The sequence below is a fragment of the Gossypium hirsutum genome, chromosome D13 (assembly GCF_007990345.1).
Source record: "Gossypium hirsutum isolate 1008001.06 chromosome D13, Gossypium_hirsutum_v2.1, whole genome shotgun sequence".
NCBI lineage: Eukaryota > Viridiplantae > Streptophyta > Magnoliopsida > Malvales > Malvaceae > Gossypium > Gossypium hirsutum.
The window spans coordinates 64,494,726-64,522,156 of NC_053449.1; the positions used below are offsets into that span (position 1 = coordinate 64,494,726).

General features: G+C 31.5%; 5 protein-coding genes, 1 non-coding gene and 1 pseudogene across 6 annotated transcripts; 3 read left to right on the forward strand and 4 right to left on the reverse strand.

The window, feature by feature from the left end:
* LOC107932760 (ubiquitin-conjugating enzyme E2 7) lies at positions 1–2,986 on the forward strand. Its single transcript, XM_016864885.2, has 6 exons — positions 1–179; positions 282–384; positions 1,151–1,248; positions 1,326–1,426; positions 2,160–2,237; positions 2,668–2,986. Exons 1-6 carry the CDS (start codon positions 137–139, stop codon positions 2,743–2,745), a joined length of 501 nt encoding a protein of 166 aa, XP_016720374.1. The 5' UTR covers positions 1–136; the 3' UTR covers positions 2,746–2,986.
* A 1,316-nt stretch (positions 2,987–4,302) lies between these two features.
* Positions 4,303–4,838, forward strand: LOC121225368 (histone H4). The gene has a single exon (XM_041109660.1). The coding sequence runs from the start codon at positions 4,451–4,453 to the stop codon at positions 4,760–4,762; it is 312 nt and encodes a 103-aa protein (XP_040965594.1). The 5' UTR covers positions 4,303–4,450; the 3' UTR covers positions 4,763–4,838.
* Positions 4,839–8,925: 4,087 nt separating this feature from the next.
* On the forward strand, positions 8,926–13,932 carry LOC121225369 (ACT domain-containing protein ACR9). Its single transcript, XM_041109661.1, has 6 exons — positions 8,926–9,318; positions 9,457–9,684; positions 10,153–10,258; positions 11,351–11,702; positions 12,568–12,852; positions 13,510–13,932. The coding sequence occupies exons 1-6, from the start codon at positions 9,165–9,167 to the stop codon at positions 13,654–13,656; spliced, it is 1,272 nt and encodes a 423-aa protein (XP_040965595.1). The 5' UTR covers positions 8,926–9,164; the 3' UTR covers positions 13,657–13,932.
* Positions 13,933–15,844: 1,912 nt separating this feature from the next.
* LOC121225370 (THO complex subunit 4A) lies at positions 15,845–18,026 on the reverse strand. The gene is made up of 5 exons (XM_041109662.1): positions 17,602–18,026; positions 17,327–17,473; positions 16,977–17,045; positions 16,713–16,894; positions 15,845–16,248 (listed from the first exon to the last, which is right to left on the reverse strand). Exons 1-5 carry the CDS (start codon positions 17,761–17,763, stop codon positions 16,092–16,094), a joined length of 717 nt encoding a protein of 238 aa, XP_040965596.1. The 5' UTR covers positions 17,764–18,026; the 3' UTR covers positions 15,845–16,091.
* TRNAV-AAC (transfer RNA valine (anticodon AAC)) lies at positions 17,959–18,032 on the reverse strand. The gene has a single exon. It is a non-coding gene; the product is annotated as a tRNA-Val (tRNA).
* A 1,785-nt stretch (positions 18,033–19,817) lies between these two features.
* On the reverse strand, positions 19,818–27,314 carry LOC107932364 (histone H2B.v1-like; annotated as a pseudogene).
* On the reverse strand, positions 22,211–24,804 carry LOC107932275 (actin-depolymerizing factor 2). Its single transcript, XM_016864278.2, has 3 exons — positions 24,627–24,804; positions 22,767–23,032; positions 22,211–22,677 (listed from the first exon to the last, which is right to left on the reverse strand). The coding sequence occupies exons 1-3, from the start codon at positions 24,627–24,629 to the stop codon at positions 22,527–22,529; spliced, it is 420 nt and encodes a 139-aa protein (XP_016719767.1). The 5' UTR covers positions 24,630–24,804; the 3' UTR covers positions 22,211–22,526.
* Positions 27,315–27,431: the final 117 nt, after the last annotated feature.

The window sequence follows — 27,431 nt, forward strand, 5'->3', positions numbered from 1 at the left end:
ATGAGCCCACAATCGGCGAATTCCCTCAATCCATATATATACTGAATTAAAGAGTCGGCTTGTATTTTTTCTTACTTTTCTTTTCTCTTCAAATGACAGAGCTTTTCTTTTAAGCTCTCCTTCTCTCAATTGTTATATGGCATCTCAAGCCAGTCTCCTCCTTCAAAAGCAGCTCAAAGGTAACTTATTATTCTTCATTTTTAATGATTTTGAATATGAATTTCGAAGGATTGTATTTTATTTTGAATCGTGTTCTGATTGATCGGGTTTTTTTTTTGCAGATCTTTGTAAGAATCCGGTTGATGGTTTCTCAGCCGGATTGGTTGATGAGAACAATATCTTTGAATGGAGTGTTACGATTATTGGACCACCCGATACTCTTTAGTAAGTATATGTATAAATTTCTGAAATTAATCGTTTATTTATGGATTTCTTTGATTGGGTTTTGTTTGTTGATATTGGATGACGGATTGTGGTTATGATTTATGCTTATTAGCACTTTGCCTTTTGAAGAATTAGTTCAATTTAGCTGAATTTTGATTGATGCTAGAGTTGATTTTAAGATGTTTTGTTGAATTCGAAAGGAAATTTGGGTTCCAAGTTTGAGGTGATTGTGCGGTTTGGAATATTTGATTTTTGAGTTTTTACCTCGTTTTGCAGATTGACATTAGGTTAGTTTTATCGAATTGGTTTTATAGCATTGATAAGGGTACAAATTGTTTGTTTTCAGCATTTATAGGGAATGGCAATGGATATGGGTAGCTTTTATCATTGTAAATATACATCAGCAACTTTCCTCACTAGGACTGGGTTTTCAATTATTGATTTAATCATGGTGAATAGTATCTTAGCTTATAATTGGAGGTTTGCTGGTTTTGGCAAGTATAAATTGTTCTTTTGCTTTTTGGAATTTGCAACAATAGTAGCTTATGGTCTTTTATGTGTCTTTACCCTCGTTTTGCTTTCTCTCGAATTTATTGTTTTTGTTCTTGAGTTATATACTCGTATTGACATTGAATTGAGCTGTGTAGGAACTTTTTTAGCAGTCATGACTGAAAATTTGTTTGTTAATCTCTCTTCTGGTGTTATGTCTTGTAACTTTAGGATTTTTACTTGTTAGTGTTCTTTAACATAAATTGTCTAATTTCAGTGAAGGGGGATTTTTTAATGCCATCATGAGCTTTCCACCTAATTATCCAAACAGCCCTCCAGCGGTGAAATTTACGTCAGAGATTTGGCATCCTAATGGTATACCTTTGTAACTTAGCTTCTTATGTGCCTTTACGTATGCGCAAGAATTAATTTTGGTTTTACATGTTATCCAGTTTATGCTGATGGGTGTGTTTGCATATCAATTCTTCATCCTCCGGGTGATGATCCAAATGGTTATGAGCTTGCAAGTGAGCGCTGGACGCCAGTACATACAGTATGTTTAAGAAATCTCAATTACTTGTGAATTGTACTTTTCTTATGCCCACTCAAGTGTTTTTAACGTTACAAATACTGTAGATTTAAGGTTTTCTCAAATTTAACTACTTGATTGGAAGCAAGTAGTTATTTAATCAGACAAGAAGGAATATTGTAAAGCACTATCATTTGTTCATATTCCAAGGAAATCACAAGAGATATACATGTAAATAGAAACAAAAATTGTATACGAATCTATATGTGAAGTAATTTTTCACTCCGAAACAACAATTTGAAGGGGCAAGTTAAATGAGATGGTAGAAGATCAATTGTGACTACATTGGTTTTACCTGGTGATTAGCATCTAAATATGTGAAGTTAATTTGTCATTGAGTAAATGTGAATAATGATCAAGAAAGAACATCTTAAGGAAAGGAGTCTACTTTAGAAAGGTATCAATTGAATTTATGATGGCGTAGATTTTAAATGGATTGATCAACTGTATATAGCTAGCCTCAATCTGACCCTAAACTTGATGAGATGTTGGAAAAAAAAAACTCATTTAGATTACCTTGATTCAGATGAAGGCTTGGTTTAGTTGATAAACAATTAAAAGTCTCTAGTTATAAAGTTTAGTCTTATCTTCTTATTTCTTATTGATTTAAATTTTATAAATGATCAAAGATATTTTTTCCCTAATGCTTATGGCTTCTTTTTGTGGTCATCAATTCTAAATTCTTACTATGTGCCAGGTCGAAAGTATTGTGTTGAGTATCATTTCAATGCTTTCCAGCCCTAATGATGAATCTCCCGCAAATGTTGAAGCTGCAGTAAGTAATCATCGTTTGTCTCTTTCTACCTTCATTATGGGTATTTGATTTCATCAGTTTTTGATGCAAACATCCATGACATATGCTAATGTTGTGAGCCTAAAACTTCTATCACGGACTCTAGTGTAACAGAAATTTCTATAAAACCCTTATTGGATCAAACTTGTATAGGGATCAATTTTTTATAGTGAGAATGGATGAAAATTTTAATAGAAAACTAGTTTGCTTTTTGATCTAACGTATAGGGACTAATTTATCCATTATTTTAGTAGAGGGTGTAAAATGCAATATGGCTCTTACCTCTAGCATAGTATTTCTTATGTTTTTCTACTAATGATTCCAAAGTTGCTGTTTGACATTGGTTTGTTACTATCATCTATGTTATCCTTTCCTGTTTCTTATGATCGAACATCTTTTCATACATTTGCAGAAGGAATGGAGAGAGAGGAAAGATGAATTCAGGAGGAAGGTCAGCCGCTGCGTTAGACGGTCACAAGAAATGTTATGATTGGTTTGCTAGCATGGTGCTTCGGCTCTACATGCATAACCGAAGTAAGTGCCTTAATTTATTAAGGGAAAGATGTGGTTCATACATCTTAAATATCCTTGTAGAATACCATTTGAAAGTTCTCACCTTTTCCTTTTTACTTATATTGCCCTTCCTTTTGATCATTGTAACAAGTCTCAAATGTTTTATGTATTCAAAAGCTTTTTGCTTATTATTGACAATTTGTGTTCCATTAGATCCATCCATTGGTCTTTATTAGTAGCTGCATTTGGATCAAACCGGTCCCTTTATTATAAAATTTCATTTAAATATGGAGTTAGTGTATCAAATAATGTTATTTTTAGGGGAAAAAACACTAATAATTAATATACTTTTCATTTTCAAGAATTTAAATAAGAAATCAAAGTTAATTTTATAATTTTTATAAATACGTGTCATTAATAGTGAGCAAAATTCGATTCGATTTGAAAAAATCGGAAAAAATTTAGATTTTGAATTATTCAAATTGAATTAATCGAATCAATTCGAATTTTTTTTTAAATTTTGAGTTCAAATCGAGTTAAATTTTTAAATTTTAATAACTCGTATAATTTGAATAAATAAATACCAAACTCTTTTACTTTCTCCCAACAACTTTTATTTTCTCCCAAACCCTCAAAATTTTTACTTCCCTCCAAATCCCTCAAACATTTTTTCTTTTTGTTTTCTCCTAAAACTTTTACTTCTCTCAACCCTAATTTTTTTTCTAAATTTATGTCTACTATTTATATTATTAAATTTAATTTTATATTTTGTATTATTTATATAATTGAATTGTTTAATCATGTTGAATTTTTATCAATTTCTATTAAAATTGAATTATTAATGATGTCATAAAATATTCGTGTTAAAATTTTCTATTGATATCAATTTCACATTTTATCTTTAAATTTATTTTTATTAAAAAATTATATTTTTTACATTTAATATATTTTTAATTTTAAAATACATAGTAATAAAAATCAGAAATAATTGAAGTAACTAAGTAAGAGAAAAAACTAACCTTATATAAAATATTAATAAATAAATTATGATGAGTTGAAAGTTAATAATAAATTTGATTAGGGTGGGTGACAGTAGTTACAATGACTTAAATTCATTTTTTTAATTTAACTCAAATAAATATATTCGATTTGAATTTCATCTCAATCAACATAATTCGAGAAAATTTAAATCGACTTAAAATAATAAAGTAATATTCATAAACTTGATAAACTCAAAATATTTTTATTCTATTTGCTCAAATGTTGACCCTTACGGGCAATTGTATTTTCATGATTTAAAATATAATTTTGTTTACGCGAACCGAGAAAAGATGAAATTAGAATCAAGCCCGCCCTAATTTGAAATTCTTAAAAACATTCAAAAAAGCATAATCCATGCATCGATATTACACGCTTGAAGAGCCGTCGATGAGAACTACATCAACGGTAAAGATACACTCATCTGGCTTTCACGGGGATCAATACTTTCGGCCGTCGATAAAAGTTTAATCGCACGACTTGCATTATCCCCCGCCAAAATATTCAAAATCCCTCTTAGACCCTCCAAATCCTTTTATATAAATAATCCCGCAATTCCATTAACCTTCACAAAGCAACCCAGCTTCTCACACTTTACCTTGAAAAAGTTAATTTTACCAGAAAATAAAAAGCTTTCCAGCAAAATGTCAGGAAGAGGAAAAGGAGGTAAAGGTCTCGGAAAAGGAGGAGCCAAGAGGCATCGTAAGGTCTTAAGGGATAACATCCAAGGAATTACTAAGCCGGCCATCCGTCGTTTGGCTCGTCGTGGAGGAGTTAAGAGAATCAGTGGCTTGATCTATGAAGAAACCAGAGGAGTATTGAAGATTTTCTTGGAGAACGTCATTCGCGATGCAGTGACTTACACTGAGCACGCCAGAAGGAAGACCGTGACGGCCATGGATGTTGTTTATGCTTTGAAACGGCAAGGCCGTACTCTCTATGGATTTGGAGGTTAAGGGTTTCGGTTTCTTGTTCGTGTTATATTGTACTATGTAATCTTTGATTATCATCAATTGATTCCGTTCAGAAAAATCTCTGTTCTCTTTTGAGTCTTTTTCGGCGAATTGTTCTTTAACGTCGAAGTGAAACCACCATTCGAAAGGAAGTTAGTGCTAAATTCACTTTCATAGAACCTATTAATTTCAGTACTGACTAAATAGGTTCATTTAAAAAAAAAAAACAGAGCAATTTAATTTTTATTAATTTTGAAAGTGATTGGTTAAAGGCAATTAATTATGTTATTAATGATATCTCGTGAATTGCATATAATTTTGATTAAGATAACATTAAATTAGGTAATTCTTAATATAATGAGTAAATCTTATATGTTAAATTAGGATTAAATTGATAAAATATATAATCATTGTATGTTAAATTAAAAGCAATTTTATAAAATATGTTATATTAGAGAGACAATTTTGATATTATACCATTGACAATGTGTTTAATTGAGGAAAAATATTAAGCTCGGGATTAGTTGTCTTGAATTATAATTTTTTAAATTAATATGTATTATATAATTACAAAAAATTATAATTTTTTAGACATATTTAGATGTGAAAATAGAAATTATAGAGGTAACTTTATAATGTTATTTTCTATAATCAAGTTATGATAAGTATATTATTTTTTATAATATATTGTATGAACACATAAATAAGTTATGTTCATATTTTTTAGTCATAAATTTTTATAAATAAATATATTATAACACTTTTATAACATGTTTTTGTAATAAATAATTGACTATAAGTTTAGAATTTTTTTTAAGATTTAAATAATATAATTTTTTAGTTATAACTTTATAAAATATATAAATAATTGTTAAAATCTAATATTTTAGAATTTATAATATAAGAACATTTTTATTATAATCATTTCGAATACTCATACATGTTCATGGTTATATATAATTTTTATAACTTATATGAAAATAAACATTAAAATTAGATTTGAGTGTAATTATTTTTAATTCTCACTAACCCTAAAAATTAAAGAGTGCAATTGAGGTATTTCAATTATAGCCAATTCTGTAGGATCCATCAATTATAGTGGTTACCAAATATGTTATTCTTATGTAATTACAAGCAATTACATTCCAGGAGAGTAACTAGGGGGCTGGCAGGGGCCCCGACTCACCTAAAGTGAAAGATTTTCTGTTTAGGTTTCGTTTGTTTTACTGAAAATGGTTTCCGAAAAATAATTTCTGGAAAATGATTTATTTTTTTAGAAAATTTAATATTTTTTTGTGTTCGGATGAATCTGTGTAAAATATTTTCTTTTGTTTGACAGTTTTTTAAAAATATTTTATAAAAGTCGTTTTCAATTAAACAAACATACATTTGAGATTTTTTTTATTTTTTCATTGTTTAATTGAGTTTATTTTATATCTATAGTTTTATATTTTACATTGTTTTTACATATATTAAAAATATTTTGTTAAATTTAAGTTCATTGCAACGATCATTTTTTATTTAAATGACTATCAACTAAGCATTTTTTTATTTAAAAATGTGACATTAACAAAATTAACAAAAAAATCAATAATATCAGTAATTGGACTTGATTTTCATATCTAGAAAGTAGAGAGACTAAATTCTTTAAAATAAAAGTAAAAAAACTAAATTACAAATTTGTGAAGAGTATATAGACTTATGACATATTTTAACATTTATACTACAAAACATTTATTATTAACATCCTTATAATTATAATAAATATTTAGTATTAAAAAATTAATATTGATATTTTCAATAATATGTGAATAATATTATTTAAAATTATTATTTTTAAAATTTACTATTAAAATAAAATTTAAATATTAAATAACTTATTAAAAATAATAAATTATATTAATTATATGACTAAATATAAATAATTAAATACATATATTTAATAATATTAAAAATATAATATTTTATATTAATATTTTAAATATTTTGTAAAAATAAAAATAAAATTTATTATCAGTATAATAATATTAAACTTGATTTAAGTTAATTTTTATATAAAAGTAAAATTATCTATTAAGGAGCTTTTTTCCGGAAAATGACTTACGCTTTTCAAAAGGGTAAGTCATTTTACAATGAAAAATGCTTATTTTCCGTTGACCTGTAAGTCATTTTCTGTTGACCAAGCTGTTTTTTGTGAAACAAACATAGGAAAATGCAAAAAATATTTTCCGTAAAACCTTTTACATGTAAACAAACGGACCCTTAGTCTCTTTAAAAAATTTAAATTAGTAAAGTTAAAAGTACACTTTTACAGCTTAAAAATGATAAAAATTTTGATTTAATCATTTAAACATTATAAAAATATAAACTATTAAAATGATTAAAATTATATTTTACTATAATAAAAATTATAATTAAATTTCGATCCGGTTAAAAAAAAATTGTCAATTGGTTGTTATATCCAAAATCCAATTAGTAGATAAATTTTCAAATAGTACCTGATAGTAATAGCTCCAATAAACATATTCGCAACTTGTCAAAATGCGTATTAAAAAAAGATTGTTAGAATCTCTAGAAGCCCATAATCTCTCTGCCGTCAGTGCATCTTTGCTGGTTTTATAATTTTTGGTTGTTTATAATAAATTATCTTAAAAAACAATGATTGATTAAATTAAAGTTTGGATAACGTTGAACTTTTTTAATTGTGAATTATTTGGGTTATTTGGATAACATTTATTTATTTAATAAAATTATCATTTTAATTTAGTGTATAATTTTGGTTTATGTTCTGAATATGGAATTTTTAAATCTAATTAAAAAAATTAATTAAGTTTACAAATTATTGGTTCTCGGCATTATAATTTATTATAATCCATTATTAGGCTTTTTTTTTAGTTGAACTCCTATGTCAATTATATGTATTTTCTTGGAAAGGATTTTTATTTTTTTTCTTGTTATAATTGTATTAATTGTGTAAATATTTTTATAATATTTAAATTTGTATTGAATAATTATCTATACAAAAGTAATTGATGGATTAATATAATAAACAAATGGAAGTATATGGTTAAAATTAAATTATTATATGCATAGGTAAATGGATTATGATTGAAATATATCCAGTAGCAGAGCTAGCATGTTAATTTTAAGGACTACGTAACAATCGATTAAAAAAAATAGTATTTTGACATAACAATCGTTTTAGTTTCCAATTTCAGATTTCAAATATAATTATCAACATTGTTAAATTTTTGTTGTCAAATTTAAGCCCGTTAAAACTCTTTTTCTTTTTAATTTACATTGTTGATAAGTGGGTAAATTTTTTTATTTTAAAATGTCTTTCCAACAATTTTAACAATGTTAACAAATAAAACGAAATTTTGAAGTCTGAAATGTATAGAGATCAAATTCTTGAAAAAAGAAATACAAACAGTAAATCTCAAAATTGTGAAGAGTATAGAAACTTATGACATATTTTAACCCAATAATATATTAGTCCTCACATGCTATTTGAGTTTCGACTCAAAATTATAGAGTTGAACTTGAGATTAAGTAGCTCAAGCAATCAATAGAACCGAATTTAAGCACCGTAATACTTGATTGGAAAAGCTTACCAGTTTAATTCAACTTTTCATTTTAATACAGCATGAAATTATATTTTCTCCTTTTTGTATTAAATATAAATAAATTCAAGTTTTAATATAAATAAACTTAATTTGATTATACCTCAAATGATTTGATCATGTCTCGAGACATATTTAAATTTAAAAATTAATATTACAACGCTTATTCCGATATCAAATGCTGAATTTAAATCGAGCTTATGCTTACCCCTATTCGAATTCGTCTCAACTCAATTCAATGATAAAAAATAAAAAATAAAAAATAAAACTATCTTCCGTACTAAAAATCGGTCACCGTTGCCTTGCCTGCCCGTGACACTGACAATATCTTTTATTTTTCCGTTCTTTTCCTTTTTCTTTTTAAATTTTTCAAAACGACAGAAAAGGACACCTGTACAACAGCATCCGGAACCGATAACGGGTCTTCGGTATATCCCGTCAAAATTTTAACCACAATATACCTCCACGTGTCGGTTAAAACCTCCCCCAAATCCTCATTGTTTTCATTTTGCTGACGTGGATTCTTTCTCCCCTATACGACCCTTCACCGCCAACTCAAATTCACTGCCTTCCCCACTTTTATTATCCTTTCCCTCTTTTTTTTTTTGTTATCTTTTTCTCCGGAGATCTTTTTAGAATTTGATTTAAAAAAAGAAGAAAATTTAGCAAAAGAAATAGAAAAAGCTCGGCGAAGAAAGTTCGCTAAGTTTCGACGGTGAGAGATTGTTTTGCGCTGAGGCAAAATCGAATCTCCGGCGAAAATTTCACCGGTTTTGTCGGGAATGGGAGTTCCGACCGACGACGCCGTTGTGATCCAGAAAGGAAAGAAAAATGGAGATCCTCACGTAATCACTGTTAATTGTCCTGATAAACATGGTCTCGGATGCGATATTTGTCGTATTATTCTTGATTTCGGTCTTTTCATCTCCAAAGGAGGTCAATTCTTCTATGCAATTATAGGATTTGTTTTTATTTGAAATTAGATTATCGTTCGTTTGAATTTTGAATTCCTTTTTGTTTAGATTAGCTTTTTTTTAAAAAAAAACTGCAATCATTTTTTTTTTTGGTTTATAGATGTTTCGACGGATGGAATTTGGTGCTATATGGTATTTTGGGTTGTTCCTCATTTGAGCTCACCATTTGTTAGGTGGCCGAGTTTGAAAAACCGGCTTCAATCGTTATGTCCTTCTTGTTCAGTGACGTTTCACTTTGAAGGTCAAGCTTCGAATTCCGCCGCCGCGGCGGCGTCTCCGGTTTACTTGTTGAAGTTCTTTTGCCTCGATCGGAAGGGATTATTACATGGTAATTGTGTGTGTGATTCCGATTAAACCTTTCCTCCTGTTTATGTGCTATGTTGCTTCGAATTTTCATTTATTTTGAGTACCTTTGTCGGTATTAGATTCATAGATGTATCAGAAAAAAAGTTAAAATTTGCTATAGGTCCCTGTGCTGTTTACAAATTCGGAGTTTAATACCTGTACCTTTATTTTTAGGAATTTAGCTCTTCTACTTTTCAAATTTCTAATTTCATGTCTAATTGTTAACAATTTTAAGAGTGTCAAAAGTTGGAACTGAATTTTGAAATATGAAAAGTAAAGTACTAAATTCCTTAAAATAAAAGTATAAGGACTAAATCCTCAATTTACAAAGGGTATAAGGACTTATGACATGTTTTACCAAAAAAAAACTTAGATAATTTTGACCGTACTGGACATATTGTGTACATTGTGTATTATTTGGTTCTAATGTTGCTTGGAATCTTTGCTTTAGATGTAACACAGGTTCTTAGTGAGCTTGAGCTCACAATTCAAAAGGTGAAAGTTACTACAACACCTGATGGCAGAGTCCTCGATCTCTTCTTTATAACCGATAACATGTGAGATTCTATTCTGAGACGTATAATACGTAATTGCGGTGTTATGTTGCTGAGGAATTCTCTAATTGATATTATTTAGGGATAAATATTAAAACTGTACTTGAACTTTAATTTTGTACGATTTTATACATGAAAATTTGATTTAATTTAATTTTTATAAAATCACTAACAACATTATCTAATTAGCACCATTTTATGTGATATATTGTATACACAAACAATTAAATTCATTTATTTAAATATGTATAATTAAATCAAATCAAAGTTTCATATTTATAATTGCATCAAATTAAATTTTATGTATCAAATTGTCTATTGAACTAAAATTCCGATATAAATTTAATATTTATCCCTGTTATTTATGGGATACTTTAGTTCTTTGTTTCTGGTTGATGGATAGGTTGGTGAATCTTAGGCTTGAGCTCTTAGATGTTTCCCAGAAGGTATTTAATTTTGGGACCATTTATCAAGTGGTCCATTTCTAATGAAAGTGAAATGTCATTCATGTAGTTTGTGGTTTTATTTTGCCTTCGTAGCCTCATTTCTGTTTTCGTTTCTTATTTGATTCTCTCTCTGTCCATGTTGCTTTGTTTATTTTTTTTTCTTCAAGTACACGTGTTCAGCATTCTTAATTATGGAAAATCCTGGTAAAACTGAACATAAACGTATTGGACACGATACTGACAACCGAGTCCAAATATCATAGCTGTCTGCTGCAATTTTCTTGTGGAAAATAAATTGTACTGCTGCTTTGAACTTATAGGTTATTGAGAATGTCTCTTCATTGAAAAGTGAAAAATAATATGGTGCATGTATTCTCTAGGATTAAATCACTTTTTGGGTTTTAACTTGAAAACTATTTCATTATTGGGGCTTGAACTTCTTTAAGGTCTTGAAAACCTGAAAGTTCAGGCTCCAACGTGTAAACAATTGTTAAGTTTAAAAACTAACTTGGAGAAAAAAATTCAATTCTTAAATAATGATTTGACCCTATTGTGCATTGATGATTGAGCTTATGAATTATAATCAAGTGGTCAACGGATAAAGTAGTATGGTTTGGTTATAGTCTCAACTATGTTAAAACATTGTCAGGGAGCTTTTACACACAAAAGAACGACAAGATGATACATATAAACAGTTAAATGCCGTGTTGGGTGAATCATGTATCAGTTGTGAACTCAAGTTGGTTGGTCCTGAGTATGAACGTCATCATGGTATCTCATCACTTTCTCCTGCTATAGCGGAAGAGTTATTCCGTTTCGAGCTATCGGATAAAGAGACTCGTTCCCAAGCTCTTAGCCCAGATATGGCGAAATTGAAGAAAGCTAGTGTGGTGATTGACAATTCATTGAGCCCAGTTCATACATTGCTTCAGATAGTTTGTGTGGATCACAAAGGTCTTTTCTACGATGTCTTGAGAACTTTGAAAGACTGCAATATCAAGGTATTCTGCTAAACTGTTAAATTTTGCGAAGTTCCTTATACGTTGTAGGTTATGTTGCTCTTACTATTCATTTTGACAAGTTCCTTAGTTATTGGAAATACACATGTCGAACACATAGCCAAATCCGTGTGACAGAGATTGTAGAGTACTATAATTTGCCCGTTTAATTATGCTGCATGGTTCCCACATCTCATGACTGCTAAATTCATATTTTGCAAAAAATGGCATAATTGAGGGTTTAGGCTTGTTTTCTTGAGTCACAAGATTGCCTCTTGCTGAATGAAGGTAAGGGTGTGCAGAAGTGGTTTCAAACCGACGTAACACATAGCCTTCAGTCAAATCGTTATGATGGTTAATTCGGTTTTGTAGGTGGTTAAAATAAGTTGGTTGGTTATCGGTTATGAAAATTCATAATCGGACTGACCAACTTAACCGACGTATATATGTGTTTTATTTCTCAAACTTGAAAGGAACTAAGGAAAAAAAAACAAAAATATTCGTTTTAACTGATTTGACTGACGGTTCAGTTAGGTTCGTTAAGTCTATTTTTCCCTTGTCTTAACCGAATTGACTCATTCCTTTCTCCTAAACGAAGGGCTCATGATGAAAATGACATTCCATCTCTATGTTGCTCTGACTCGGTCATTGCTTGAAATACCCATGTCTCACACTCATATGCAACATATACTCAGACATGAATATAAAAATCCTGGAAAATATTGAACGTATCTCTAACCGAAAACCACACTCGAATTTGAGTAACTGGTCTAACGGATTGAATCTACATATCTCCTACTTCCTCCTACACTGTTAATTTGACTTAAATTTCGTTTTTGTTGTTAATGGCTATCTTGTTTTTTTACAGATAGCTTATGGTCGATTCTCATTGAACTCCAAAGGTTATCGTGATCTAGACTTATTTATTCAGCAAAATGATGGGAAAAAGATTGTGGATCCCGATAAGCAAGACGGATTATGTTCTCGTTTGAGGATGGAAATGCTTCATCCATTGCGTGTTATCATTTCGAACCGAGGGCCAGATACTGAACTTCTGGTTGCTAATCCGGTCGAGTTATCTGGAAAGGGAAGACCAAGGGTTTTCTATGATGTTACACAAGCTCTAAAGTCTCTTGGAATTTGCATATTCTCGGTAAGTTACAACTTCCAAAGAGAATTATTTTGAAACCTATATATGCATATTGTAAGTTGTAACTTCTGCAATTTGCCATGATATATGGTAATGATAGGAAAACAATAACGTAAGAAGATTGAGTTTGTCTTTCTATGGTTTAAAACCTATGTTACTTGGGTTCGGTTGACTTGTACACAAGTATATTCCCGTCTTTGGTAGTTCAAACTAGAAGATTGAGCTTGTATTTCTATAGTGTAGGAGCAATATGGTAGGGTGATTGGCTAATAGTTCATTCCCATGTTACTCGGATTTGTAGTCTCAGACACAGGTATATTTCCGGGTTAAGCTTGGTAGTTTAATCTGGAAGATTGAGTTTTTCTTTCTATGGTTTAAGACCCATATGGTAGCGTCATTGGATAATAGTTTAATCTGGAAGATTGAGTCTCGAGCATGGGTATCTTCCCGTGTTAAGTTTGATAGAATGATTGGCTAAATAGGTCATTCCCATGTTATTCGATACAACTACGAGTGTCATTTTCCTTGTCCAAAACCCATATGTTAACCTGATTGCCTAATAGTTCATTCCTATTTCACTCATATTCGACACGGGTTTGTTCGACTCTTTGTTTTCCAGGATTTTCTTTGTTCAAAACTAACTTCATTTTCGTGTTTTAGGCTGAAATTGGAAGATACTCAAGTTCGGAACGGGAATGGGAAGTGTACAGGTTCCTTTTGGATGAGAATTGCAAATTCAAATTCTCAAGAATTGGAGCTAGAAATCAGATTGTAGATAGAGTTAGAAGATTACTCATGGGATGGTAAGAATGATCTTTGTATCTTATGACTCCTAGCATCACCTTGAGTGTCCAAACCCGACCGAGACCACAAGCGCAAAGTTCCGATCCGCGTTTCTATGTTGACGCATCTAGCTTCTTTGTATTGTCAAATAAACCTTTTAAAATAACTACCAAGTGAACATATCTCACCGAACACCCTGAACTTTCTAGCTGTAAATTTGTAGGGAGGTTAGATTATGTTAACATTGTCACTAAAGCTGTTCATTTGCCCGTTCGAAATTTGAAAAAATTTGAGTACAAATAAGATCGTAAAATGAGCTTGAACAAAAAAAATTAAACTCGCAATATCCGAATTTAAACTCAACCCGGCCCGACCTATTTTTAAAAATTTATAATGTTTCATATCATGTTATTTTTATATATTATGTAACTTACAACACACAAAAATTAAATCTATGATTATATATTACTATGATATAAATGTTAAAAAATATTTGAGATAAGTACATATAAAAATTATTAAATGTTAAATTGAAAATAATATAGATCTAAAATGGATTTAGAAAAAAATTTTAGGCAAGCATATACTGTATTAAAATCATGCATAGATTTGGCTCAACCTCGGATGACAATCACCTCTAATGTAAAAAAAGTAAATATTACACTTTGCATTATAACTAGATTTAAAAGTCATCACATAGGGCGTAAATCTAATGAATTGCACAAAATTAAAGCTTTTTGTTCATTTATGATTTATTTGATTATGAATCTGTTTGCAAATTATATATTCATGAAAAATTCGCTAACGCATTCATTTATAGACTATCTAGACTGCTTAGAAACAGAAACTAATATACACATATACACACTCATGGGCTCATTAGGCCCAAAACTATGAGATGCATCAACTTAAGTACTAAAATATATAACTTTTACCAAAAAATAATATAGGTACTACACTAAAAAAAAAAATCAAACTAGGGAACCAAATGATATAATAACCCTATTACTAGACATACTAATGCAGTAAAACAAAGAACTAGTATTGGTGAATTTCAAAACTTGAAATTAAGAATAATATATATAAACATAAACATATATAACATGAAGAATCAGTTTGCCATTAATCAGACCAGTAGCACTATATCGAAACCAGAAGGAAAAAATATGCAGTAAAAGCTAATTCATATCGTGTTTGTGTATTTTACGTGTCAATGAACCCAACCATTCGTAAACACTGGCATAAAACATCCAAATCCCACAACAAAGCATATCCTCACCCGACAAAACTTCAATCAAGATATGATACCATGGATGTGATGAGATGTGCACTTGTATGTATGCATGTAAAATGACTAGCATTTGAAATAACATAAAAGGATGAAGTAGATTCACGGAACGCGGACCAATGGGGTCAAGAGCTATGCCGAAATCAATAAACAGGAAACCAGCACTCACGGACTTTATGATCTTGGGGCAAAGCTAAAACTTGTAAACGAAGATGGCAACTTCACGACATACCGAGACTTATAGCAAATGAAAAACCATAACATGTTGTCCTCTTACCCTAATACTCCAAGCAATAGCAAGGTTTCCGGTTCCCACAATTTTCAGTCTAAGCTCATTTCACGCCATAACTACGAGTACGGTTTTATCACTGTCAAATCTATTTTGACTTCCCTGATCAAACATTCAAACCCGAGCTTTTCTTCAAACTATCAGGGATTAGGCAGCCGACCCCAAAAGTAAAGAACTGAGAGTTCTCGCACTTTCTATGGAATATGAAGCAGTTAAAAATTCAGATGCCTTACTTCGATAGATTCCTATATGCCAGTCATACTAAAAGCCTTCAACAGTTTTTTCTCCAACACGAATTCAACAGGTTGAACCAAAGTAGAGATATTCTACCTTAATTGACTACAATAAGCCAATATCAACAGCCATGACAGATAATTCGGTAAAGAATTTCCCTTCAAGACAGTATAATAATGTTAGGTAATTTTACCACCTAAAAGCCTAATAAGGAAAAACCAAGTGCATCACTAACAAGATAGTAAAAAGTCCGAACAACTAAAACAGGAATCCATGAGGGAAAAGAAGAAAAAGAGATCTACCTCGATTGCAGAGCAGCCAGTAGGCAATGCAGCTCAGGCCAATGGTAAGATTACTACTCCAATAGCATTCAGCCAAAGTTTAGTTTGCACATGGAAAACTGAGGAAAAAAACTTCCTGCTTTCATTCCCAGCTTGTGGCAAAGAGTCGGTAGCAATGGAACCAAAATCATAAACCAAGGTTACAGTAAAAGGCCAAACTCTATAAATCAAGACACTAATAGTTCTCTCCATGACTAGTTCTGGTAAAGAGTATGATTTGGTAGAGATACACAACTTAGTCGGGATGAAGCATGCAATGTCCACAGTAGAAACATATAAAACCAGCCAATAAAACATTTGAGATGCTTCAATTTGTCTGCATTGATTCGGAATGATACTTCTCTAGATCGGCGTCAAGATCTTCTGCAGAAACCTTTTCTCCACGACCCTTCCCTCGTCCACAGCCTCTTCCAGCAGCACCACCACCACGTTGCCTACCAAATCCACCACCCTTGCCTTGGCCACTGCAAATTTACAAGATATGGATCACATATTCCAAAGATGTTCACTAACATAAATGTTGGGGTGATATCAGTTTGTCATACAGAAAAGATAATATGCATTTAAAATAGGAATTGTTGCATGCCCCATTAAGTAGAAATATGTGTCTAACATCATTTTAACAACTATAAAACATGGAAGATCTAACACTCTTAAAAACACATGTCAAAATCATAATTCTATCATTTTCTAGCTATCATACTATCAACATCCAAAAACTTAAATTTCGAATAATTGATAATTAAGTAGAATTTTCAGCCACGAACTGATCTTAGGATTAGCATCTTGTGATTTTTATGCACATTAAACCCCCAGCACCATAGGTAAAACTTTAAAACACTCTGTAACATTTCAAAAGCATCAGTGAAACTAATAATAGAATCTACAGTTTTGAACACAACAAGTAGTCAAGCAAATAAAAGAGTACCCTTTAATGGCTCCATTAGAACTTCGAAAGGCACCATTAGCTCCTAAAGGTGCAGGAGGGGTAGCGATGTTTGTTCCAACAATCTCGATTTTCATCGGCTTCCCATCGAGCTCAACATTGTTGTACCTCTTTACTGCAGCCAAAGCATCTGCTCGCCGTGTGAAGACAATATCTGCTGTTCCCTACGGAAAAAGAGTGTTGTTTTGTTTTAAACTACTGCAGGATACCGAGAATTTCATGGTGGACCGAAAATCTATTAGATACCTTTGATCTCCCGCTCCTATCATAGTGGACCGAAAATCGTTTCAGGTCACCAACCTCAGAAAACAATTCCTATATGAAAAAACAAACAAAACGTCAGAAAAATAAACACTAACAACACAACACTGATCTTAATGGAAAAGGATCAAATTCAAGATTGCGTTGCTAGACTTTTCTTCAGCTAAATATTTTTTGTATAATGAACATTTAATCAATTTTAGATCAGCAAAGCCTAAAATTAAGTAGAACAAATAATTCAAATCAAAATTACTCTTTAAAATAATACAAAATCGAAGCAGGATAGAAAATCTTAAAACGAAAAATAAATAAAAATACATATTTTCTATAAATACCTTGATGTCGTCGTTTGAAACACCGTAATCTAAATTAGAGATATAGAGCTTCGTTCCGGTTTCTATTCCAGAATTCCGACCCGCTAGTCCTTGCAACGCCGCTCCCTTATCGGAAAACATATCCTGCTGCCACGTCGTCTCCGGAGCCTGGGTTTTTTTAAAAATAAAACCGAAAATAATTGATAAGAAAATCGAATCAACTCGATCAAAGCAAATCAAATAATGAAAAAGCAAAAAGAGATAAATCAGATCTAAAAACGCTAGTTATATTATACCTTAGCAGGAGCATACGGTGCCGAGCGGTTTGCTCCACGATTAGGAAAACGGCGGGCCGGTCCAGGTCCGGATCCACGTCCCCGGCCGCGAGATTTGCCGGATCTCGACTTACGGTTACGCTTGATGAGATCGTCGAGCGACATCTCTAAAGCACTTGACATTTTCTTTTTTGAATTAGAACAAAGAAAAATACAACCCTAAAAACGAAATCAGAGAGAGGATATAGGATTCAGTCAAAGGAGGAGATTTGTTTTAAGGAGGAAAATATAAAATCTAATTGGACTTGAGTCGATATTTATATTATCAGAATTTAAAAAAGTGGAAAATTACAAAAGAAAAAAATGAGCCCAAAAGCTTGGCGTCGCCCGGACTCGAACCGGAGACCTTCAGTGTGTTAGACTGACGTGATAACCAACTACACCACGACACCACATTGATTACAAGCGTAAATATATTCTTTGATAGCTTTTGTACAATTATTTTTATTAGAATAAAACCAAACAAAGAAATTGTGTAAATATATAGGATTAATTTCTTTAGAAAGATAATAAAATTGACACAATGTAAGCTAAATGTATTATGATAATAATTTTAGAACTGTCACATCATTTGCTACCTAAGTGATATTAAAGGTATTTAAATTTCAGTTAAAATTAAAATAATCAACTAAATCGATTTAATTCAGTTAATAATTGGTTAATCAATCTAATTCAACCGGAGATTGGTTAAAAAATTTTAGAAGTTCAGTTATTGCTTAATTCGGTTTGAAATCAAGTAACAAACCGAATTAACCGAACTTTATAATTAATAATACAAATTATATATAATTTCAATTCAGATCATTTGGTCAAATAAACATTACAATTTTTTTATATATTTTATACTTCTTTCAACAAAAAACCATATAAATTTCGGTTAACTGTTCGAATTAGTCAAAATATTTTAGTTCAATAACTTTTTTTAAAAAAAAATTCGATTCTATTAACAGCTAAAGTATTAAAAAGTTCAATTAATACTAATTCAATTTAGTTAATCATTTGAACACCCTAGTGATACCATATCCCAAACAAGTGACTTATATGTATGGTTCAAGGATTCAAATCCCACCAAAGACGAGACACTTACATCGCCTCTTGATGGGTGGCTGTACATTCACATACAATTACAACACTCCCAATATGAACCAAGCCTTCAAGGCTACCACTCACGACACACTAGTTTCTGGTAAAGCACAAGAGACAACCCTCCTCGAGAAACAATATCTTCAATTATTAAGGGTTTGATCAATTGCTTAACAAACAACATTTCAAATACTTCTCTTGAAAAAACCAACCGAATTTCATTTTCATCAAAAAGTTTTTGGCAGTTAAAGGAATTGGACAAAAATAACAAACATGACTAATTCAAATAATTGGGTAATTAAAAGAACATAAGCATAGCTTGGTACACCTAAAGTTTGTCTTCAAAAGAAGGGAACTCTTAGGAGTATTAGATTTAAAAGAGTGAAGCTTTCGGTAAAAAGAAACATGAACTTACTAATATTAAGTAGGCACTAACATAGTATGATTCACAACTAATAAATCTTGTACCGAAGTCAGAGGCTCTTCAACAATTGTATCTTTAAATTATCGCCTACAACACAGTCACATGACCTACAATTCCATTATGCTCACTTAGATGTGGCGAGAGATGTTTTTTATAGTAAAAGATAGATATATGACGGCTAATTAAAGATCATATAATAATGAAACCAAATATCAATCCAACTTAAGAATACTTCTACTTTGAATCTATTAACCACCCAAAAAATTTGTTGTGAATGTTATGAAACAGGCATAAACTTCCAATTCAAACTATGATAATACAAAACATCAATTGGCCATTATTTAGCATGTGAAATTTGGATATTTGTGCAAGATATAAATGAACCTTTTAAGAGAATAGAATAAAACAATTAACTTGTTTGTCGAGCCTTCAGAGTGATGCTCAAGATCAAATCATCAAGCGGTGGTATGCACTAGCATTATTCAAAATGGAAATTTTTCATTTCAATATTGTTGTTTAAAATTGCAAATTGAAGCCAGACTCTTTTATATATCAAAATAAGCATAGAAAAAGCAACAATGGAGCAATGTTAGAACTTGGGATTTAACTCAGTAAGCTATGAAAATGGAACCATTAATAAACGAGCAACAAAGCAAATTTACAGCCATAGTTAAACAAAGAAACATTTCGATTCCTGAACATAGACAAAAGGATACACATTCATTTCATGGTTCCAACAATTTTAAAACCATCAGTAAAAAGAAGTTACATACATCAACGCAATTTCAAAAAGGAACCTCCATAAGAAACGCTAAACCTAAAATCCCCAAAATTCATTAAATTCAAGAGCTAGTAAACTTAGTCACCGCCTTGGTACCTTCAGAGACGGCGTGTTTCGCAAGTTCACCGGGAAGAACGAGCCTAACGGCGGTCTGAATTTCCCTTGAAGTAATCGTGGGCTTCTTGTTGTACCTCGCGAGCCTCGAAGCTTCTTGAGCAAGTTTCTCAAAGATGTCGTTAATGAAACTGTTCATTATCCCCATAGCTTTGCTTGAGATCCCGATATCAGGGTGAACTTGTTTAAGAACCTTGAAGATGTAGATCTTGTAAGTCTCCACACTCTTCTTGGCCCTCTTCTTCTTCTTATCACCGGCGGCACCGCCTTCTTTTGGAAGCTTCTTGCCGGCCTTCGGTTTCTTCTCCGCCGGGGATTTCTCGGCAACGGTGGTCTTCTTCTCCTCCGCCGGTTTCTTTTCGGCTGGCTTTTTCTCGGCTTTGGGGGCCATTTAGTAAAGGCAAATTTTGTTTGCTTTAAAAGTTAGTTTGGGAAACTTTGGTAGCTGTGGCTGGTGAGCGGTGATGAAGGAGGGAAGGCGGGGCGTCTTGTATATATAAAGCTAAATGGAAGATATTGATTGGATAGTACTCGAAGACACGGATCGATGGTGTGGAGAATTATGACCATAGATTAGGAAATGGGATCGACGGCCACGAATGATAATGATAAAGAGGACAGTTTACGCGGGAATTAATTTTGGGACGTGGCGAGTTTTTGTTGGTGGATATTATGGAGTTCGGATTGATGAGCTAGTATTGTTTTTAAAAAATGTTTTTAGAAAATGCTTTCAAAAAGTGCTTTAAGAATACTTTCAAAAATTTTGATTTAAATTTTAAATGTTTAGTATTATTGTTAAAAGGTATTTTTGATAAATAAAATATTTATTTTATATATGATATTATAAAGTAATAAATATATATTTAAATAATATTTAAATTAATTAATGTTATGATATTTTAGCAATTATATAAAAAATAATTTATTGCAACTTGTTGTTAATATTTTAATATATGAAATATAAATTTTAAATATGATTAAATAATTAATATTAATTATTTCTAAAATTTAATTAGAATATATAAATTATATTTTAAATATTTAAATATAACCATTAAATATTTGTAATTAAATATTTTGAATCCTTTTAAAAAATACTTTCTTTTTTTCTTCAAAAAAATAATTTTTTTAATTAATGATTTTATTTTAAAATATAATTTAAATATATAACTCAATTTAAATATTAACATAACATAGAAAACATAAATCTAACAAACTAAAATATTACATATATTTAGATTAAAGTTTTGAAAAGAGGTAATATTTATATTTTAAAAATTTTACATCAGCATTTGTAATTTTAAATAAATGAAAAAATAATAATGCTTCAAAAAATGCTTTTGGCTCAAGAAAAGCTAAAATTTTTAAGTTCTGAGTAAAAGTGTTTTTGAAAAGTTGCTTGCTTGGCACAATTTTTCTTTTAAATTTTTTTTTAAGCATTGCTAAACATAGCTAGAGTATTACTTTAACGTATTCAACCTAATTTATTTTAAATTTGAATAACTCTAAATAAAATTCACCTATACAATTTAAGCTAATTGTAAATTTAGAAAAAAAAATTATATAAGATAAGACTCGGGTGATGTTGAATTGATGTTTAGCCGTTTTAATTTACATAAGTTTAAGTTCAAAAATTTTCCAACTTATTATAAATTCGGATTATATTACTGCTCTTTTTGACACAATACTTAACCCATAAATAAGAGCATAATTCACTTTAACACACTTGAATCCACGTCCTCCTTCATTAGGAGTAATGCTAATGTCAATCGAACTAAAACTTAATCGACAAGTCATTCAAATTTTATGGTAAAGTTATTTTAAATCCTTTTCTATTTAATTCATTTGTTCGAGCCATTTAAATTTGAATAATTTCAATTTACGAGTCTTTTCTAATGATAAAATCATATTGATGTTTGGATTCAAATTAAACGGATAGGTTTTTGGGGTTCGACATAGTAAAACTCGTGAGAAATGTATGAAGCAAATTGTAGAAATAAGAAATCTTAACAAGGAACAAAAGACCAGCTTCATTAACATTTCATCTGCATATCAGATTAAATCCTACAATCTAGAAAGCATTCAAAGATCATTTTCAGATCAATCACATACGGAATCGAATCAAACACCCACAGGCCACCATTTTCAATCCGTACGAGCAACACGAGTAACCGAAATATCCATTTTTATACATGCAGGAACAAACCTAAAAGAAATAGTGTCATATTCATACCATTGAAGTAGATAGACTTTTGGTTCTAATGAATCAAACTATAAACACATCCGGTCATACAACCTCTGCGCATAACAAACCCATATAATTTGTTCGAGACTGAAGAATTCTATATAAAAAAAACTTACCCAACAAACCAATATCAAAGTTCAGTCAGGTCGATATTACCGCCTCCCGCAACCGTATTAACATTTCACTAAAAGCAAAAGCAGAAAAGAATTCAAATACCCATGCCTCTCGGAGACTCCGATTTAGTTGGCACGGCTTCTTATGACATCGAGTCCCATCTCGGTGGGATCGGTTGCCTGCAGCTCTACTTGAATACCGTCTAACTCTCTCTTGAACCTGTCCTTTGAGCTCGCGTAAATCATCTTGCTTCTCACCCTTGATGTGTCCGGAGACCTTCAAACAAGCAAACAAAAAGGCGTATAAACAGCAAAGATTGAAATGTAGAAACCACTAATTAGTTTTAAAGCATACAATAATAATACCATGCAATGAAGAAAATCCTGCTTTTCTGGCAATTCTCAGCAGTCACAAAGTCGAAATCGTATACAGCATATCGACACTCATCGGCAGGGAGGCTAGCAGTGAAATCGTCATAGCTTTGACTTGGCTCACCAAGCTTTTCCACGACAACCTGCTTTTGTTTCTCCTCGATCTTGAATACTATGAAGCGGTATGTCCTTTTAGCCTTTAGCTCTAGAAACTTCAGCTTGCAGTCATCATGCACGGCCATTCCAGAAGCAGCATTTGCCTGTAATGAAAACATTCGTAGCATACATAAGCTTACTTACAACAATGACGACCCCTTCAAACTATATATTACCAATTAATCCGTCATCTTTTCCTTTTCTTTCACTTTGGCAAGCATTTCCCGGACATGACATCATAGATATGCTTAACTAGAAAAATCACAAGTTCATGAGTTCTCTCCCATATAGAAAAATGAGAATGGTAGGTCAGTGACCCGAAACTTCATAAACATTATCGCACTCCTGAGAACGAGAGACCAACCTCCTTAACGAACCCAGAAATCTAATCATCCGGAGCATCCAATCCCCACCGACTTTCAAAGGTTTTGAAACCATAAACTTGAAATCACGCAAACTTCTCACATTTAACAAGTCTATGTGCAACATTCCGAACTTTATGAGATAAATTCAAGCAACAACAATCAAGCTCTGAAAATGAGACCCATCTTCCTCAACCAATCCACAAATCTAACATTCCAGGCCATCCAATACCCACTTAATTTCCAGGGCTTTGAAAATAAACATTAACACTGTGTTTGGATTAAAAGTGGTAAAACCAAACAACGCAGAAGGAAAATATATGATGACTAAGGAAAGGAAACTAATTTTAACAATTCTTGTTTGGCTAAATAGTGGAAAGGAGAAGGATTCATTATAATGAATTTTTACAATTATATCCTTTTCATACAATAATTTATAAAAGAAGATGACAAATATAATCATTTTCTTTCTTCTTCTATTTTTTCCTTTCCCTTGCTTGAATACAGAAAAAGAAAAAAAACAATCCAAACAAAGGAAAAGATGATCATTTCCCTTACTTTCCTTTCCTTTTCCCTCCTTCACTCCAATCCAAACCCAAGATAAACTTGAAATCACCCGAAATTCTTACACATTTAACATGCCTAAATGCAATATCCTAAGCTTAAAGAGTATTAAATCAAACTGACCACTATGAGAGATGAATGTCAATGACTTATTTGAGACAATTTCAAGCAACAACAACAATAATAAAGGCAGTTGAGAGAATGCATGTCAATAGGATATCAATTCTGTGATGAGGTGAGGAGTTAGTTAAATAAATGAATCTAAACTCACAAAAACTATGATTTATCCACAATGAGATCCCAATTTAAAACATAAAAATCATGAATATTTTTACTGGATTTAAAAGCCAAACTACATCATTTTCATTAAACATTATAATGCTTATTAATATTGTATCCATGGACCATGGAGATTAACAGAAAGAATTTCTTTAGCTACAAAAAAGAAAAACTCACATTTTATACGAAATTAACAATCCAAAACAACAACAAATAAACATCAATCGACAAGCAATATATCAAACAATGAACACTTATTCTACAATCAAATCATCTACTCCGAGAAAAAAAAATCCCAAAAATGCATATCCAACAATCAAATATTTTAGAAATTCAAACTAAGTTAAAGATCTAAGTTCAACGTGATAATCAGATCTACATTTTTAAAATTGAAAAAAAATCAACAGTAAGTCAAAGAAGTACGAATCAGGCAAATACCAGTTGAACTGAATTTTTATTTTAAAAAAGCAAAAGAAAAAAAAAAGAAACTCACCATGGCTTTGTAGATTTGAACTTACAAAGAGGGAGAATCTGAAGGCAAAACTCGAAGAAAATAATAATATAATAAATGGCTTCTATTTTCCTTTAAATTTTATTATTATTATTATTATACTTTCCTCGCTAAGGTTTTAGTTGCTTTACTCCGATAAGACTCGTATGATGATGAGGTCGTGGGAGAGAGGGTAGGTCTGTCCACTGATAATGCGACACGTGGATGAAAGTTGAAATATCGGGTATGTCCCGGGATGAGGTTGCTTTCGCAGTCGGTTTCCAATTCGGACTCGGAGCTTAATTCGATTCGTGAAATTATCTCCCACGCACTGTATATCTCGTTTTCTATTTCAGCCCAAACCAGCAGGCCGGATTAAAGCCCGCATATTAAGGTCAGAAAAGTGCCGAATTTTAATGTGGATCATGGTTGGATTTAAAATTTAAAATCTCAAAAATTCAGAATAAATTCTTAAAAGAATAAAAAAAATTTAACTAAATTCAAAATCTACGAATAATATAGTATTTGAGGTCTCTGTTTTTCCGTCCGCCATTCACCAACCGATTTTCTTCGTGACAGGCTCTATTTGACAATCAGTCGTTAGACTACGTCCTTTGCTCAAGTGCGAAGACTAATCTATTTGCTATGCGAAAGACAACTTTTTCCGGGCAAGCCTATGATGGCTAATGTTTTGTATAATCTTGTCAAGTTAATGCAAGGCGGAATGAAAGCCTGTAAATTAAGGCAAAAAAAAAGAGCTATTACGGCACGATTTTAGCACTTTATTGTCTAATCGTGCTGCGTTATCGTTTTCATTCGGCTTACATTTTTTTTTTTTATCTTTGTTCCATTTATTATATATACATACTCCTTATGCCAAGTTAATTCATTTTCCTTTTTTTTATTTTACTCTTCTAATAAGTTAAATAATTTTGTTAATTTTTTTAATAAATTCACACACTTTTAATAATTTCAAAAAAGTAAAATAATTTTAATTTTTTTTATTATATATTATTTCTAATCTAATGTTCTTAGTAGTCATTTTCTATTATCACCTAACCGTTATTATTGTGTTTGAGTCTAAACACACATTCTACCGTTGTTTCTAATCTCTCTCCAACAATATCCAATCTCATCGCTAGAATAACTAATCTCATCGGCACAGTTATTTTTAACTTCACCGGATATTAACGCACCGTCCATCCTTTAATATCCACAACTGGCTCTCAAATTTAAAATATAAAAAGTCGATGAGAAATTATTATAAATGAAAAAAAAAAGGTCAAATTCAAAATGTAGAAAGGATATAAAGATTTGATGTGCCTATGTTTTTTCATCTTTTTTGTAACAAGCTCTATTTGGCAGTCACTAAACTATGTCCTTTGCACAAGTATGAAGCTTAATCCACTAAATATGGGTTTAGCTGGAGGTTTTCTTTGTCAGGTAAATCCATTCTAAGGTTTGGTTTAAATGGACGATTCGGTGCGATGTAGTATGTCTAACTTACTTTTTGTCTCACGCTACAATATCATTACATTATCTAATCTCACCATCACTGCTGTTTTTTGCACTAACGTAAATAAATGTATTACCCATCCAAACTCACCGTAAATTTATGATGGCTACAAAAATATGTAAATATTAATTTGGTTAATTATTTATTTTATTGAATAATTCTTTAATCCTCCTTTGGTTTGTATCGGCCAACTCTCTTTGAATTAGAGCTTTTCCTTCTTGAAAAAAAGGTCACTGCCTCCATCAACAAAAGCAGAGGAAAAAAGTAAAATAGTACTGGAGCTGCAGGGGCATCATTGCAATTTTGACAAACATTTCCAAACTTCAAGGCTTTTTGATTCAGAGTCTCAACTTTCTTTAGATGATTCACCCGCAATTATAAAATCATTTTAAAAACATCCTCGACAAGTTTCACCAAATAAATAATAAAATTCTACTTCAATTGTATTCAAATCTCCCATTAGTTGAATTAGAAAAACGAACAAATGCCTAGAAATAATGCGAAATTGTGAAATAATTCCATTTAAATCTACTATATAATCACATCAGGATCGAGTAAATCCATCTTCCAATACACAATCTCCAAACATCAACTTAAAGCAAACCCTAACTAAAAAGACAAACGTACAAATCCCCTTCTTCAAGACGAAGTAAACTTAGTCACAGCTTTAGTCCCTTCAGAAACGGCATGCTTCGCTAGCTCACCGGGAAGTACAAGCCTAACAGCGGTCTGGATTTCCCTAGAAGTAATAGTAGGTTTCTTGTTGTACCTCGCGAGTCTCGAAGCTTCTTGAGCAAGTTTCTCAAAGATGTCATTGATGAAACTGTTCATAATGCCCATAGCTTTGCTTGAGATACCGATATCTGGATGAACTTGTTTAAGGACCTTGAAGATGTAGATCTTGTAGGTTTCGGTACTCTTCTTGGTCCTCTTCTTCTTTTTGTCTCCGGCAGCTGCTCCGCCTTCCTTCGGTAGCTTTTTACCTGCCTTTGGCTTCTTCTCCGGCGGAGCTTTCTCAGCTACTGTTTTCTTCTCCTCCGCTGGTTTCTTCTCTGCTGGCTTTTTCTCGGCTTTTGGTGCCATTTCTGAGGGTTCGTTTGGGGTTTAGGAGAAAATAGAGTTTTGAAAACTGAATTTGAAGAGTTCGTGGGATCAGATATTTGGAGCGGAAGATAGATGAGGTTACTTATATACGCGTAAGTGGGAAGTTTTTCATTGGATGTTTGTGTTTCACGAGGATCGGCGACGTGTTGAGTTTGGACCGTTGGATTGGTTTGAGTTTATGGGAGTAA